The sequence below is a fragment of the Siphateles boraxobius genome, unplaced genomic scaffold, assembly GCF_051911475.1.
Source record: "Siphateles boraxobius isolate OS27281-9 unplaced genomic scaffold, OSU_SipBor_1 119, whole genome shotgun sequence".
Lineage (NCBI taxonomy): Eukaryota > Metazoa > Chordata > Actinopteri > Cypriniformes > Leuciscidae > Siphateles > Siphateles boraxobius.
Window position 1 is genome coordinate 2,222,627 of NW_027508721.1, and position 17,682 is coordinate 2,240,308.

General features: G+C 42.7%; 2 protein-coding genes across 3 annotated transcripts in view; one reads left to right on the plus strand and one right to left on the minus strand.

Moving 5' to 3' along the window:
- Positions 1-17,682, minus strand: part of LOC143713118 (uncharacterized) — a 311,754-nt gene that overhangs the window by 70,564 nt on the left and 223,508 nt on the right. The window lies entirely within an intron of this gene.
- The window catches only part of chrnb3a (cholinergic receptor nicotinic beta 3 subunit a), a 40,610-nt gene that overhangs the window by 1,461 nt on the left and 21,467 nt on the right, over positions 1-17,682 (plus strand). Inside the window, exon 2 of one of the 2 annotated variants that reach the window (XM_077204118.1) lies at positions 14,837-14,988. The exons of the other annotated variant lie outside the window; for it this stretch is intronic. Within the exon in view, the coding sequence (XP_077060233.1) occupies positions 14,837-14,988 (152 nt within the window). The remainder of the gene's footprint in view (positions 1-14,836; positions 14,989-17,682) is intronic. 2 annotated transcript variants of the gene reach the window in all.

The following is a 17,682-nucleotide window of genomic DNA, read 5'->3' on the forward strand; positions in this document are numbered from 1 at the left end:
TTTTACCCTTAAAATCTTGCTTTGACCAGATGGCTTGCTGTAGGGGAGGAGAAGAGGTCGTCTGTTCCCATTTGCAGCCAATGAGTAATGAGGTCATGTCTGTGAACTTTGTCCACATAGATATGCCAAAAAATCAATTTCTTTCATGATTTATTTCATACTGTAAGAAGGAATAATTTTCCCTGAAGAGTCTACACAATGTTGCAACAGATGAATGCCAATGACTGTCCTTGGACTGAGAAGGTTATTCATAGTGAGTGCGTGTTTCTGCTCTTTGTGTAATGATGTTCTATGAATTGAAGCTTGTCTTGAGTGCATTAAAGTGGCTTTGAATGTCCTGATGCAATGGACAGTAATCTTACTTCTCTAGAGAAAAAGAGGAACTCATTAACACACAGAAATAGAAAAAAGAAACGCATAACCATTTTCTCACAAAACGTTGACCTGTTCTTACACTGAAATGGGTTATTCGGACTAAAATAGCATCTATACACTTCAACATGCATGTACAAACACACTGTCTGTTTTTCACACTCTCTCTATCACCCTCCTCCCTTTCTTGTCTTTTGATTTACACATCCCTGTCCACTCCCTAGTTGGTCGAATCGTAAACCCTGGAGAAATGGCCTGTCCTGTGTACAGTCTTTATTTATGATGTCATTTCATATACTTGCCTTTGCAAGACCCACAGCCTTGCCATGGGGCGGGACAAACAAACAAAATGGCTTCTTAAAGCCAGGCAGAAAAGCCTTTTTGACATACAGGGCATGACAGATGGCGATGATGAGGAAGGAAGTAATGCTGGTTGTTCAGCAACAATTTACATCCTTTAAAAAATGTCATTAAGGTGGTGGAGCACAGAATCGTGTGGTAGTAATTGTGGAGGCACCAGGCGTGCGTGCGTTAGTGCCTGTGCGTTTATGCATATATACAGTAGTCAACATTTGAAGCTGATCAAAAAAGTTCATCAAAGTTGTCCTATAACAAGACTGGGTATTGTTCAAAATTCATGTATAACTTTGATGAAAGGTTGGTTGGCTGTCCGGACAAACACATGATGGCCCCTCGGGTCTGGGAGTAAGTGTTTCAAAGGTAGAAAGACAGCCATCATCTCCAGGCAATTTATGTGCCAAGAGAGATGATGACCCCTCCAAAGACCCTGTGCTGACTCTCCATGATGAACAAAGCATACTTGACATTGAGCCTTAACCCCACGTGGGCAAGGACGACTTCCCGATGACAAACGGCCATCTGCTCCAGTTGAGCATGAATTAACCTTTCGTCAATGTAATTCAATACACAAATGCCCTGGAGTCACAGAGGAGCCAGGGTTGCATCGACGCATTTTGTGTAAGTGTGGGGTGACAAGGCTAGGCCGAAAGGAAGAACCCAGTATGAATACATGGAAGTATGAATACATGGAACTATAAATATATGGAAGTATGAATACATGGAAGTATGCATCCTTGAGATTTATCGTGACAAACCATTCCTCAGATCTGATTTGAGTCACGATTAGTTTCAATGTCAACATTTTGAACTGTACGTTTTTAGTGTACGATTTAACAGGTGCAGCCACAGATCTAAAATCGGACGCAACCCCCCAATTCTTTTTTGGAACTATAAAATACCAGTTTTAAAACCTGGATTCTCTTTTGGGTGGAGGAACATGCTCTATAGCCTCCTTACCAAAAAAAGCTTTATTTCCTGTTTCATAGGACCCCGTTGAACCAAGGTGGACGTAGCCTCTTTCTACAGTCTGCAGGACCCATTGTGACACATTTGGCAGAAGTTTCCATTCTGCCAGATGGTCTACTAAGGGAACCAGCCTCTTGAGTCTGGTCTTTGGTATATTTCGAGAAGTCAGCTTGGTGCCCTGAAGCGGATGGCCAGCAGGGAACAACCGACCTGGCTTCTCTAAAGTCCTCCTCGAAGGGCATGAGTCTCCCAGTGCCCCAACATCTTCGGGCGGACACTGAGACCTGAACTCCCTGGAAACCACCGAGCCCCAAAGCACCAAGGTTGGCAGGGTTGGTAAAACAGGCCCCTGAGGGCACAGAAGAGTAATGGGCTCCGTATGATGTGTGAGCAACTTCTCCCCGGAGGGGCCTGCCCTCAGAGGCCTGACAATCCTGGCATCAGGGCCTCTTAGCCAAAGCCGCCTTCGTGAGAAAGACGGTCCTCAGATCCGTCTTCCCCTTTGAAGGCTCCAGCCGAAGTGACACTCTCCTTCTCCTGCGCCCTGTATGAGGAGCTAGATGACGGCCGAGGCTGCTCTCGCCCCTGGGCCTTAAGGGACGATGCCGTATCAGAGGACAGATATCTCACAAGCATCAGTTCCATTTTAGGCATTGCCCCATACCGGTGTTGTTTCAACCCCATTATGTTTGAATAATTTGTAATTCGGGGGCTGAAAAGACAGGCGTAAAATAAAGACAAACATAGGCAAACGACCAGCTTAATTTAGCTAAATAATAATTTCAGGGACATAGCAAGTGTTACGGAATGCAAACTCAGGAGATGAAGATGTCAGGTGAACAGTGAGTTTTATTGAAAACAACAGAGGGTGAGGATGATGGTTGATACCGTGGGTGACTAGGCAGATGAACAAAGGTGGGAATGGAGACACTGTGGAAGGACGAGACGCTGGAGACAGACAGATTGCTGGAGACATGGAGATCGCTGGAGACTGAGAGAATAGTCCACGATGTGTAAACGAGATCGGACCATGAGCTGATGTGAAGAGTGTGCATTTATAGAGGTGATGATGTGGTGCAAGTGTGAGTGATCATGACGTGCAGGTGGAAACCAAGGAGAGTGATGGGAGATGTAGTGCAGATCTGTGACCGCAAGATACTGGATAATATTTTTTACTTCTGTGCGTTATAATGATGGCTTGTGAAACTGAGCAGCTTTTCCAGTTCATATAGATTTAAACCACATATACACCATCCTTCACTGACTGCTAACACATTTCCTATCATGTATGGCTATGAAAGCTGGGAATCAGTGGGAATAAGAGTAGGTATGGGGCAGAGCAACATGTGCAACCCCACCCCAGGTTTAACCCAGTCCTGTTCTGCAGGCTGCAGCCAGGTGTACATCTGCCATTCATAACATTCATAATTAGACCACTATAGATTGAATGTTGTTACGGAAAGAGCACATCCACAATGGGAGTTACACATTCTGGTTAGCACATAACTTAGTTCACTTGCATTTGCATCATTTTGTGCACATACAAGTTGTAATGTTCCGTTTACGTTGTGTATCTATAATATCTGATTAATTTCATATAGAACGGGTTTCAGTTTACTGTTCATTCACTTTTCAGCTTCACCTATTCACCTCAGCTATTCCTTTTAGATGATTCTTTCAAAATGTTCAAAAACATTGATGCATTATTGATAACCATGTAGTGTTATTTTTCTAATTATATTTTAATATTTCTATAGACATATTTTCATATTTATTTGTCATCATTAGTTTTCGTAACAGTGTTTTAATTAACCCCCAGAGTACTCACGGAACTAATTTTTGAGACCTATCAGTAGTACTCAAAATGAAAAAAAATGCCCATCCCGTGGTATATGTGTGTAGTTGTAGGGTCGTCTTGTTCTCCTGACACTATCTGTAGTGCTCTTGTCTGAGGTCATCATATCATGGCAATGGTTGCGTCAGCAGAAGGAACTCTGAGGAGCCTGGGCCAGCTGTCACTTCATGACTTTGTGCTCATCTAACACGCGTGGGAGAGTGTGTCTGAATTTAATATGTCATTCCTCAAATTGGCATATCAAATGTGGACCGATTTCCTACATAACCAGACAGATATGTTTATGTATAGGCCTATGCAGCACTGAAAATTAGCATGGCATCTTTAGGTTATACTATAACCCAGTGTGCCTGTATCTTTCTCTATTGCTGTTCGATTACATGATAGAAAGTCTAAGACCTTCAAAAGCCGTACAGCAAACCCATCTGATCTGGTGCCTATTACTAGGGCTGTGAATCTTTGGGTAGACAGCGTATCAATTCGATTCACGATTCAGAGGTTTTCGATTCAAGAATGATTTTTGCAAATCAGAACGATTCAATTCGATTAACAATGAAATTTGATTCGATTTGATTTGATTTGATTTTTAACGATTCGATTCTGTAAATTTTAGTATAAATCTGCATCTGAGCAAATAAATCAATTTTTGGTAAATTCATGACCATTCAATACATTTTCAGTAGCTTGATTCAGGACTTCAGTTCAATAGCTTAACTTCTTAGGCACATGAAGTACATGAAGGCAAGTATACCGAGAAAATAATACTACTTCTACATATTGAATGCACCATAAGTGCTTTTATTGTAAACATTGCATACATTTCCTGAACATTAAGTAAATACAGCAAAGTGTGTAAATACAGCAAAGTGCAACTGGCAGTAATACCACACAGAGTGCGACTAAAACATGGTGGTGAGTGTAGTAAGACAGATTTGAAAAACAAACAAACAAACAAATGGCTATGATTTAACTTTTCTAACCTACTTGAGATTTTTTTTCAAAAATATTAACTGATCAACACAATCTGGCCGTAAACTGCTTCTCTGAGAAGACACTATGTCTCCTGCGGTGCTGAAAACTCTTTCTGAGGCCACACCGGTAGCAGGAATGCAAAGATAACTTCTTGCCAGATTTGCAAGGATTGGTAGTTCTGTCTCATGGGACTTCCACCAGTCCAGTGCATTTTCAGTCAGTGGCAGAGGAACCATGGATCTGTATTTGAGTACCTCGTCTCTGCTGACCACGCTAGCGGACCTTGATAGTGGACAGGATTCAGAGATGTTCACAAGTCAGTTTTTGGAAGTCCAAGTCAAGTCTGAAGTCTTTGAGCTCGAGTCCAAGTCAAGTCTCAAGTCTCTCTTGCCATCTGATCTGTCCCCCTGCTGAGAGACACGAATTTGGAAACGTGCTGAGAGACACGAAAAAATGAGAAAATCGTGTCTGTGTACACGAATCAATAGATTTAAATTTCGTGACTATTTCACCACGAACTGCCGTGAGTGTGTTGCGACATCGTATAGTCTAATCTTCTGCTACTTAACACATCCCTCTAGCCCTCGGACCTGGGGCCGGTTGTATAAACATAGCCATTATGTTAAGACAGTGTCTTAAATTCAGTTTAACTTTTCAGTATTAAATTAAGCTAATCTATTTTTTTATGTAACTGATTTAAAAAAACTATGAACATTCTTAAAGAAAAACAATTGGTGTCTAACTTGTAAGACTAGTCTTAGCGGTTTATGCAACCAGCCCCTGGTGAAATATTAATCTAAGTCTGTCACATCATTTGGATACAAAACTTTGTGATGGTTAGCTTGTTACTGTACCTGTGACGATAAATGCTAATTTTAAAGGGGTCATGTAATGGTAGATCCACTTTTTCAAGTTGATTGTACTGAAATGTGTGTCGGCAGTGCCTGTCCACAACTATCAAATAATGATAAAAATCTATCCAGTGTTTTTGTTTTAATCTCCTTATATGTTTTCCCCTGCCTCAAATTGAGCCGTTCGATTTGGTGACGTCACTAAATCGGACGCCCCTCCCACGATTGTTGATTGACAGCAGCGTTTCAACAGATCCCTGCCCTGAGCGAGCTGTCGGTCATCAGAGTCCGTCATTGTCGATACGCTGGAGCAGAATGGCGTCTAAGCGATTGTGGTGTTTACACTCAGGGTACATACGGCATGTTTTCTATGTACGACGTTCTCAATATAATTCATAATCCCACGTTTATAATGAACAACGCGTTATGGTTATTGTGTTATTACAAACTGAGTACGTATAACTTACATCAGTAAACGCATAGCGTTCGTACATCTCACTAAGTTACTCTACCCTGCCAGTACACAAAGATAGATCAAAGTGACAATATAATAACCAACCATTCAGAAACGTCATGTTCGAGCCTTAATTATCGAACTTCTTCGGGCCGTCATCTTGTTCCGACTCTGGTTCAAACTGATACGGTTGCACAGATGTGTCCTCCTCAGAGACTCCCGCTGCCATTTTTTTCCTATACCCTCAACTGTTGTCAAGGAAACACTCCACGTGCGGTGTGGTCATAACGCTGTTATGAACGCCCGCAGAACAGAGGGGCGGAGTGAGCGAAGCTCATTTAATTAAAGTATATTACAAACTTTTCATTTAGACCCTAAAGAATCAAATTAACTTGTATGAAAATGGCATTATATGACCCCTTTAACGTCTCTTTCACATTAGCAAGTGACTGACCTAGGGCTGGGCGATATGGACCAAAAGTCATATCCCGATATATTTTGGCTGAATATTGATATACGATATATATCCCGATATTTTTTCCACAAAGTGAGAGCAAAAGTTCAGTCAAAGCCAAATATAGACTTTACTGTATAAATTATACATAGATTCTTATTAAAGCTACTATTAAAGCTCTCAGTCAAGAGCAATGATTGATTTCCTCTGTGTTTTGTTGTTTTATTAACATTAAACAGATAGTTCTCCCAAAATATTTAATTGTCATCATTTACTCTCTCAAGTAGTTTTAAACCTGAATAAGTTTCTTTCTACTGTTGAAGTTATTTGGAAGAATGTGGGTAACCAAACAGTTGATGTACCCCAGTGATTTCCATAGTATATTTTTTCCTATGGAAGTCAATGGGGACCAGCAACTGTTTGGTTACCCACATTCTTCAAAATATCTTCTTTTGTGTTCAGCACAAGAAATAAATTAATACAGGTTTGGAACAACATTACAGTGTGTAAATAATGACATAATTTTTATTTTTGGATGAACGATCCCTTTAAGGACAAGAGCTGCTGTCTTTTTACTATTAGGGCTACTGTCTCTTTAAGACCTGTACGCGACACGTCTAATGCTGCGTTCCAGGCAGGTTTTTGAGCACGTAAATCACAACTTCAAACCAAGACTCACGAATTTGTAGCGTTCCAGGCCAGTCACGCCAAACTACCTGAGCGCAATATATACTTATTGTTTCAGAGACACATAAAATTGTAATACATAATCGTGTGTGCATTATTATCATCATTAGTATATTATTATTAATTTGACTGAAACGTTATATTGTCCGCGGGTTTCACGAGCTATGTGACGTCAGAGCTCGTAACTGGGAGTAGGCCTACATCGATCTAGTACGAGTTCACGGATGGGAAGTCACGGGTTTGACTGCCGTTCCAGTGAACTTTCACGGGTACAAGTTTGGAAAAACACGGGTTACAGGTTGCCTGGAACTCAGCATAATATACATGTATTTGATAAGCAGATTTCTCTCAATTTTCTCGGTTTGCTTTCAGTTTAGACATAACCAACTTATGCATCTCATCTGAAAAAGAAAATGAATTAGATTTATGGAAATACATGATGAAAAAGTTGTTTGTTTGTTTGCATTTCATTTATTGTCCTTAAATACATTTTGAATTACAAATGCATCCCAAACTTTTATGGTACAGTATGCCTACCCTTTAAATTTAAACATTACTTATTATTAACTATTTAAAAGACCTTCTTCAGCTGTGTCTGGTGGTTTCTCTACAACTGCATCCTCCTGCTGTTCCACTTGAATCTGTAACGAAATGAAAAATATGAGTACTAACATCAGTCAAGTCAATAATTTTACTAAAACAAGCCAAGTACTATTTAGGACCATCATATTACAATCTTATAATCCTTAATACAGTCTAGTTAATTAGCCAGCATTTGGTTCATAAAAATAAGGGAAGTTGCAAACATACACTGTTTGTGGCATCAACAGTAAGTTTAGTGAAGACAAAATTCTCTTTCTTCGTTTTCTAGAAAGGGTAACCCTTTGAAGCGGGGGTCCAATGCAAATGCTATCAAAAAAGAAAAAAAGAATAAAATACTATTAGGTGTTATCAAGTCAAAATTAAAACGATGAACAATGTTGTGCTATTAACATTTTTAATGTAAGCAACAATTTGGTCTTAATAATAAATAATTCAAAGATTGTAGTGCATTTGCAATACTTTTGCTTTTGACAATTAGAGAGACATCTTACCTTTAAGCAGAATGTCACGGGAGTTCGATATACTGGGATGAAAAGGCCGTTGTCATCGCTGATTTCATTTCTCGACTCATGTCTGTATCGTCCTCGCAGGGCTCGAGATGTTTTTAGTAGTTTGGACTTAGATAGGCGCAATCACAGACACGGTTGGTTGTTCTTCTTCACACATCATAGTAGTAGTGATCTTAATGGGTGCCATCACTGTCACAATATCCTCAGCATTACTGATGTCCGTTTCTGTGAGAGTGTGTACTTCTGTTCCCCTCCGCAAATTCTTTGACATAAGCGTTGCCAAGATTGCAGTTTGTTGTTCGAAGTAACGCACAAGCATTTCCACTGAACTGTTCCACCTAGTGCAAAGTCCTGTTTAAGTTTGTGTACCGGCAAGCCGAGAATTTGTAGCAATTGAAATTTGGTGGAAAAAAGAGACAATACGTCTTACTTTGCCCAACAATCGCTCTGCACTGCTTACTTTCATGGCCTTTTGAGACATCAGGTTAAGAGTGTGTGCCAAGCAAGTGCTGTGGGGGGCAAATCCAGCAACTTTACCTGCAACAATCATATTGCTGGTGTTTTCAGTAACAAGAGCAGCACTCTTGTCTGCAATTGTCCATTCGGAGCAGGCATCACGCATCAATCCTCCAATTCGTTTAGAGTCCTTGTTTGAAGAACGAAACTCTGCATTTGGCAGTTCATGGACATCAGATGTGCTGTAATTGTCACATAAGACTCTGTCGAACACGACGTCCAAGAATCAGTCGTCAGGGCAACACGGAGAGGTTGAGAAAGCTTGAGCTGTAGCTCCTCTTTCGTAGACCGATACAATTCCGGGATGCATTTTTCACTGAAAAACTGACGGCTGGGTATTTTGTATCTTGGTTCTAAAGTGTTTATCATTTCTCGAAAACCAGTGTTTTCCACCACGCTATAGGGGCGCATATCCTTGCATATAAATCTTGCAATAATGTAGTTATTGCTTTAGTACGATGAGTGTTTTCGGGAAGACTCTGAAGTTGACGAAATAGGTTAGGAGTAGGACTTCTCACGTCTGACCCTGAAATACTAGCTACTTTAGGTGCAGGTATTTCTATCTTAATGGCATGGCTTCTGCTGAGGTGGTTGCTAAGGTTCGTTGCATTTTCAAAGTATTTTAACTCAGATTTACAATGTCTGCAAACTGCAACAGACTTGTCAATCTTTCCATTTACTTTGTGAAAACCGAAGTAATCCCAAACCTTTGATCTCATGTTGGCTGGTGCCTTGCAAATTTCTCCTCCTTCGTTGGCCTCCATAGTGCACTGCTGCATTTTTTCAAATGACAGCAAACAGGCGCGAATTGAAGATTAGTGACGTAATCCACTGCGCCACTGCAGTGAAGGCGCACTTTACTTCGCATACGCAACTAATTTAAGATTCATATTTATTTTTTTAACATGATCAATATCCATCGTTATATAATCGCGATTCATTCGATTTTTACATTTAAAAACGATTATTGACCGAAACAATCGATTGACGATTCAAAAATCCGTGTTTCAAGATCGATGCATATGCATCGGCAGGATTTGTAATCGATGCATCGAGAAAATGAATGAATCGGTACACCCCTACCTATTACACGCCAAACTAAGATTGCTTACAAAAAGTAAGACTGTTAAGTTAGCACTTTTAAACATCCGCTACCTTAAAAATAAATCACTTCTAGTCAACGACTTAATAACCACATACAACCTGGATTTTATGTTTCTAAATGAAACTTGGCTAGAAGACAGCTGCAGTGCAACAGTCCTCAATGAAACATCCCCTCCTAGCTTTACTTGTCTGCAGAGCTGTTAGGAGAGGTGGGGGTTTAGCTGCTCTTTTTAAAGATGTCTATCAATGTAAGCAGATAGCATTTGGTAATTACCCGTCTTTTTCTGGGTATTGTGTTAAAAGCTGCTCCACGCATTTTACTTATCATTGTATACAGGCCTCCAAAATACTCTCCAGCCTTTGCTGAGGACTTTACAGAACTTTTATCAACAATTTCCTCTGAGTTTGGCTGTTTTGCCATTGCTGGAGATTTTAACATTCACATAGATAATGCAGAAACCAATATGGCAAAATAAATCAAAACTGTTTTAAAATCTTTGATCTGACTCAGCATGTACATGGACCGACACATAATTGTGGACACATTTACTTATTTACACTTTACTTATCAGTAAGTGTCTAAACATGTCAGCGTTGTTATTAAGGATGTAGCACTGTCTGATCATTTCTGTATTTTCTTTGATTTATTGATCTCTCCTGCCATTGAAGCTAGATATGTGTCTGTCAAGAAGAGATGCTTAAATGAGAACACTAGTGTACTATTTATGAAGGCTATATCTTTAACACCAAGCATATATGCTGATTCTGTTGATTTTCTCCTTGATTATTTTAACTCAAAAGTTAAAAGTGTACTAGATGATATTGCTCCTGTGAAAGTCAGAAAGAGGAGTGGTAGACAAAAAGCACCTTGGAGAAACTCAACAGCAGCACAAAATATGAAAATACAATGCAGAAAAGCAGAGTGCATGTGGCAGAAGACAAAACTTGTAGTCCATTATAACATCTACAAAGACCGCTTCAATGCTTTCAATATAGAACTATCCAAAGCTAGACAGACGTTCTTCCCAAATTTTATAAACAGCAACTTAAACAACACACACACTCTTTTTGCTACTGTAGAGAGACTGACAAACCCGCCAAGCCACATTCCCAGTGAAATTTTCCCAGAGTTTTTCTCGAGTGCAGAAACATGTGCAATTTGCAGATCCGTCAACCATGCCACCACGGCATGCCCTCAAATTAACCCTTCAATTCCTCATCGCCCAGAACAGAATCAGTTTAAATCTACCAGCTGTGTTCCACGACCCGCCAGAGCGGATCAGTCTTTCGGTAGAGATTTTCCAAGCACAGCCTCACATGTTGCATCTAACAGGCAAGTATGCAATAATTTCAACGATGGGAAATGCCCAAGACAACGCTGCCGCTTTCTCCATGTCTGTAACTACTGCGGAGGTGCACACGCCCGTGTTGTATGTCCAGTGCAGAAGTCTTTTAATAAAAGTGCAAAAAACTCTCTCGACTCCTGTGAATATTCTTCGTCTAGCCGGCGAATTATCTCATCACCCCGGTGTTAACTTTACAAATTATCTGCTGTCTGGTCTCAAACAAGGTTTGAGTCAGCCCACTCAAAACCTCATCTGCAATAATCTTCAATCCTCCCTAGCAGAGCCCGAAGTAGTAGACGAATTAATCAAAAAAGAAATCGAATCAGTTTTTATGATCAGGTTTCGAATCACCCCCGTCTGACAAATTTCGTATTAGCCCCATAGGCATGGCTACCAGAAAATTTTCAGGAAAAAAGCGCATGATTATTGATCTCTCAGCCCCTCACAACTCCCCGTTTCCAAGTATCAATGGTCTCTTCCCACTCGAAGAATATTCTCATCATTATCATGATATCGACCAAACCATAAAAATGATCAAAATCGCATGGTTGGCAAAAGTAGACATCACTTCGGCTTTCAAAGTAATGCCAATCCACCCGGATTCATGGCATTTATTTGGATTGAACTGGCGGAAAAAGTTATTTCGCCGTCCGTTTAACATTCGGCAAAAGCAGCCCCAAAATTTTCGACACCCTATCTGAAGCCATATGTTGGATTCTATCCAATAATTATGCAATTCCTTAACTTATCCACTTGCTCAATGGTTCCTTAATCATTTCACCACACTACGCCATCCCTGCAGCACACCTCCACACAGTGCAAAAAGTTTTCGCAGAGCTAGTGATCCCGTTAGCTCAGGAGAAAACAATGGGTCCAACTACATCCATCGAGTTTTCGGGCATCAAATTGGACTCAGTAAATTTTCAGGCTTCACTGCTTAAGGAAAAAATCTATCTCATAAATCTCAGTGGTCAACTAAAAGCATCCTGGTCCATTGTGACAACGAACCAACTGTTCACTGCATTAACAAAGGCCGTTCTCGCTCACCTGCGTTAATGCCACTCCTCAGACGCCTCATTTGGATCTCCGCTTGCGAGTAGTTTATAATAACTGCCAAGCACGTTCCGGGCTCACAAAATCAAATCGCTGACTCTCTCCCGTTTCTCTTTTCAGAAGTTCAGGACACTGGTGCCAGAAGCGGATCCAATTCCAACCCCAGTCCCTCATTATTCTCAGCTGATCTTCCCATAAGTCATCCACTAAAATCCCTTCTGGACATCAATTCCATCCTCCAAGCCGGGTCCATAAAAAGCTACCTAAGCGGCATTCAATTTTTCCATAAATTAGCCTACAGTAAGCCCGCCCCCGCCATAAATAACTGTCAAACGTCCATTCTCATTAAAGGAATTCAAAGAACTCATCCCACTCGCGCGGATACCAGACAACCTATTACAATTGACATACTCACCAAGTGTATTTCCACACTCCGTCTCGGATACCATTCCACCAACACCGCCCGCACGCTAGAAGCAATGTTCATCCTAGCTTTCTTCGGTTTTCTTCGCTGCTCCGAATTTACAATCACATCTAAATTCGACACGAATATCCACCCTACAATTTCAGATTTACAGATCGTAGATAACGAAACATTATCTTTCTTCATTAAACAAAGCAAAACGGATTGTAAAGAAAGGTCACTTCGTCTACATTTTCAATCTGCCAACTCCCATTCAACCGTACTATATAGACTACTTGCAACATAGACGTTCCATGGTCAAATCCCCACTCGATCCACTCTTCGCTGACGACTCCAATCATCCAGCCACGAGATTCTGGTTCCAAAAACATCTTAAAGCAGTTCTCATCCAGTCCGGCATCGCAGCAAACCAATTTTCAAGTCATTCTTTTCGTATTGGAGCAGCAACCACAGCCGCCCAAAAAGGTCTTTCCCATCAACAAATTGAAACCCTCGGTCGCTGGTCATCAGAAGCTTTCAAAACCTACATCAGATCCAGCGCTTCCACATCCGAAACGCACACCAAGCCCTAACTAATTAAATGGTTCTTTCCTATCACCTGCTGCGCTTCATTCATCGTCACTCTCCAACCCACTTTCCAAAACCATTTTGGCTGGCCGTATTCATGCCCGCTTCAAAAAGTATATTTACAATTAATATATTTTTACAAACAATTGCAGGCTCCCCCGTTCGCACGCAGTGATGGCTCCCCGTTCGTGGCTGGGCTCAGTCCCCCTTTAAAAAGGCTGTTCAAGCCCTCCCGTTCGAATAGCAGTGAGAGCCTACCTGAGTTAGTCGTTGTCGGACCGCCGCGCTCGTGTCGCCGCGTGGGCTCCCCGTTCGTTGGGCCACAAGGGGTCTATTCCCGTGTCCCAGTCCCCTTCGAAGCGCTGGTCGAGCCCCCCGACCGAGTTCAGCGGGCGCCCTCTGTTCGACTGCTGGCGGGGCTTACCTGTCCGATGCTGCGAGCACTTCATCCACGCTCCCGTTGGACGCTGCGAGGGCCCTCCCAGTCAAACGGCTAAACTCGTTCCCGAATCACGCTCGTAAAAATCTCGCGTTGTACTCGAGCTTACAGTTCAACTGCTGGCGGGGCTTACCCGTCCAATGCTGCGAGCATCCAAGCTCCCATCGGATGCTGCGAGAGCACTCCCGGTCGAACAGTTAAGCTTGAAACTTTACAATACCTTCTCATGCCCTTCACTTTTTTGGGGGGTTAATTTCACATCTTTTTACGATTGCTGTTCTGCGCTTATCGGGCTTTTTGGGGGAGTACTCTGGGTTTGGGCCCGAATTCCGACCTCGAAGCCCTTCCCATGGACAGCACGCCAAATATGCATTAAACTTACTCCCTCTAATTGTAAGTTTGGACTAGTGAAATTGTTTTATTAACAAAGTTCGGGAGGAGCACGCGCAGATAATTAACACGAGTGGAGAGCACTCAGCAATCAACAATAAGTGGTATATATATACTCAGCAGTCTCACCTCAATTCATTGACAGTTTTGCAGCATCCCTCCACCACCCCTTCTCCACACTTCTTGTCCTAACCATTTGGACAGCACGCCAAATATGCATTAAACTTACTCCCTCTAATTGTATGTAAGTGTGAACTAGTGAAAAGACCATAAGACAGTTGCAGCTCATACAGAATGCTGTTGAACCAGAAAATGTGAACATATCGCACCAGTCCTCAGGTCTTTACACTGGTTGCCAGTTACATATAGGATTGATTTTAAAGTATTATTACTGGTATATAATTAATTCAATGGCCTAGGACCTCAATACATTGCAGATATGCTCACTGAATATAAACCCAACAGATCGCTCAGATCATTAGGATCACATCAGCTTGAAATACCAAGGGTTCACTCTAAGCATGGCGAGTCCGCTTTTAGCTACTATGCCTGCCGCAGCTGGAACCAGCTTCCAGAAGAGATCAGATGTGCTCCTACAGTAGTCACATTCAAATCCAGACTCAAAACACATCTGTTTTAGCTGTGCATTTACTGAATGAGCACTGTGCCACTGTTTATCCGACTGTTTGTACTGTATTTTATTTTATTTTTTATTCTAAACTGTTTTAATTATTCTTATTTCTTTTGATTATTTTAATTTATTCCATGTAAAGCACATTGAATTACCATTGTGTATGAAATGTGCTATATGAATAAACTTGCCTTGCCTATACCTTATCACCACATGTCACTTGAGGCTTTAATGTCATTAGTTTTTTCTAAATTGTTCTCATATTGTTCCACCCTCGTTCTAGCTCCTGAAGAGTTTGTCTCATTGGCTGAGATGGAGGACACTTTGTTGAGGAATCTTTTTCGGGGCTATCAGAAGTGGGTGAGACCTGTCCTTCACGCCAATGACACGATTACCGTTCGCTTCGGTTTGAAGATCTCCCAGCTGGTGGATGTGGTGAGACACACACACATATCCACTGTAAAATCTGATCTTCAACTAAGTCACAAAATGCATGAACAAATAGCACACAAATAGGGCTTGATGATAACGATATCATATCGCGATTGTGTTAAAATTTACGTCGATAACGATGATAAGCTCTGGACATTTTTACTCAATGTGGATTAATCTAACAGCCTATGACGCAGTACAAATTAACGCGACAACTGCCAGTCAGTGCATGTCACTAATGAGTGATTTCTGTGTGTCTCTATGTGAATGAATGGTGCGGTTTAGTCTGATACACAAACTCGCACACTTGTGACGACCAGTGTTTTTCAGCGTCTGCAGTCTCAATATATGAGGATATGAACACATGAACTTTATCTCTAGAGCTGCTTTGAGAGTCACTTCACAAGCTTTTCACCGTTTCATTTGAGGAAAACTACCGTTGAAAACACACTGAAACTAAAACTGAGATCTTCATGACAAAGATCAGCCTATACTACACTATACTACTAACTTCTCAAAGTAAGTTTATATTAAATTATACAACATAGAATGACAATAATGACTTAAAATCAGTTGTCCAAATGGTATCAGCTGCTTTGCTGTCCGAAAACTCTGCTCGTCTGTTCGAAAAAGAGAACTTAAATGTTCCAGATGAAACATGAAACCAACGTTGAGCAGACTGTTTCTGTCTATTATAGCCTATTATTGTTTACCCAGAGGCACTTGCACATAGTCAAATACAGGCAAGTCAGCATAAAATCAAATTGGACTCTATACTAAAATGGACCCACACATTACTAGTCTTGTGGTGAACGTCTCGGTTACGTATGTAATGTAGAGTTACATATGGGGTTACGTATGTAGAGTTGCATATGGGGCAACTATGCCCCACCGCGTGGGTATAAAAGGAGGGACACTGGAAATCTCGCATTATGTTTTCCTGTTGAGGAGCCGAGACTGAACTCCTGGCCGTTCCAGCGGTACAGTGGTTGTGGCAGAGGGAAGTAACATTTTCAGTCACTGCGAGTTACGTCTAATCACACCACAGCAGCTGTCTTTCAGTGCCCTGCACAAGACTGAGCTCCTTGTCGTGAGACTAGCACGGATGAAGGGCTAGGCTTAACGCAGGAATACCAAGGTACACTGGGTGGCATATCCCAGGAGAAATATGTAACACAGCAGCCTACCTGTAATTTAGAACTTAGAATACACATACTGTATGACCCGAGTGTTTCAACCTCGAGGCAAGGGAAATTGGCGAGGTGCCATGCGCTAGAGCCCAAGAGGAGGCCACACTCCAGGTAGAGGTTGCCCTCACACCAAGAGGGCATGGTCGACCCTGCGTCTGGTAAGCCAAGACAATGGCGTCCACTGTCCAATGAGACAATCTTTACTTGTAGAAAGCCTTTCCCTTCAGTTTCCCACCATAACAGACAAAGAGCTGATCTGAGGTCCTGAAACACTGCGTTCTGTCTACGTAAGCACGGAGGGCGCGTACTGGACAGAGCAGTGCCAAGGCTGGGTCTGCCTCCTCCGAGGGCAGTGCTTGCAGGTTCACCACCTGATCCCTGAAAGGGGTGGTGGGAACCTTGGGCACGTGTCCAGGACAGGGTCTCAGGATCATGTGAGAGTTACCCGGCCCGAATTCCAGGCACGCTTCGTCAACCAAAAATGCCTGCAGGTCCCCTACCCTCTTGATGGAGGCCAAAGCTATCAGGAGCGGTGTCTTCATAGACAGGAACTTAAGCTCCACTGATCGCAATGGCTCGAAGGGAGCACTCTGCAGGGCAGATAAGACCACTGCGAGGTCCCAAGAGGGTATAAGAGGAGAGCGAGGAGGATTTAGTGTACTCGCCCCCCTCAGGAACCTGACGACCAGGTCATGCTGTCCTATTGTTTTCGACTCCACAAGGTCGTGGTGCGAAAAGATCGCAGCCATGTAAACCTTCAGGGTGGAAGGAGAAAGCCTTCGTTCCAACCCTTCTTGGAGGAAGGAGAGCACTGACCCGATCGGGCTTTTTCAGGGGTCTCCTCGGCGAGAAGAACACCAGGTGACGAATAGGCTCCACTTCAGAGCATAGGCGTGTCTCGTCGACAAGGCCCTAGTTGAAGTGATGGTAGCCACCACCTGATGTGGTAAGGTACTCAAATCTGCCGCTTCCCATCCAGGAGCCATACATGTAGGTTCCATAGATCGGGACGTGGGTGCCAGAGGGTCCCCTGTCTCTGAGAAAGGAGGTCCTTCCTCAGAGGAATTGGCCAGTGGGGTCATGCGAACCACAGACAATCCATCGATGGGGCAGCGAGGTGGAATGACCGGCCCAGACGTGGGAGGCGGAGCGTCCCGGTGTTGGGGTCACGGTCATATGCCGCGTCCTGACAGAGTAGGCCAGGGAAGGACGAGCATTCCGGAAGGACGGTCAATTCTTTCTTTAACCACTTTAGGGTGCTGCCGGCCGAGAGGCCAGCAGCGGGGTAGGGAGAACAAAAGATTCTCCCCCGGCCCTCCACCGGGGGAAGGAGTGGCCCTGCCACCATCTCCTGGAAAGAACTGGAGCCCATCTCTGAACAGTCTGCATCAGGTGCGCCGTTTCGCCTGGCCTTTGGCAGTCTGCGGGGCTGGAGCGGACTGGGGCACCTTCCTGCGGCCACCTCCCCAGCGCAGCCCAGGTGAAGGCTGTTGCTGGGGCTGGGCAG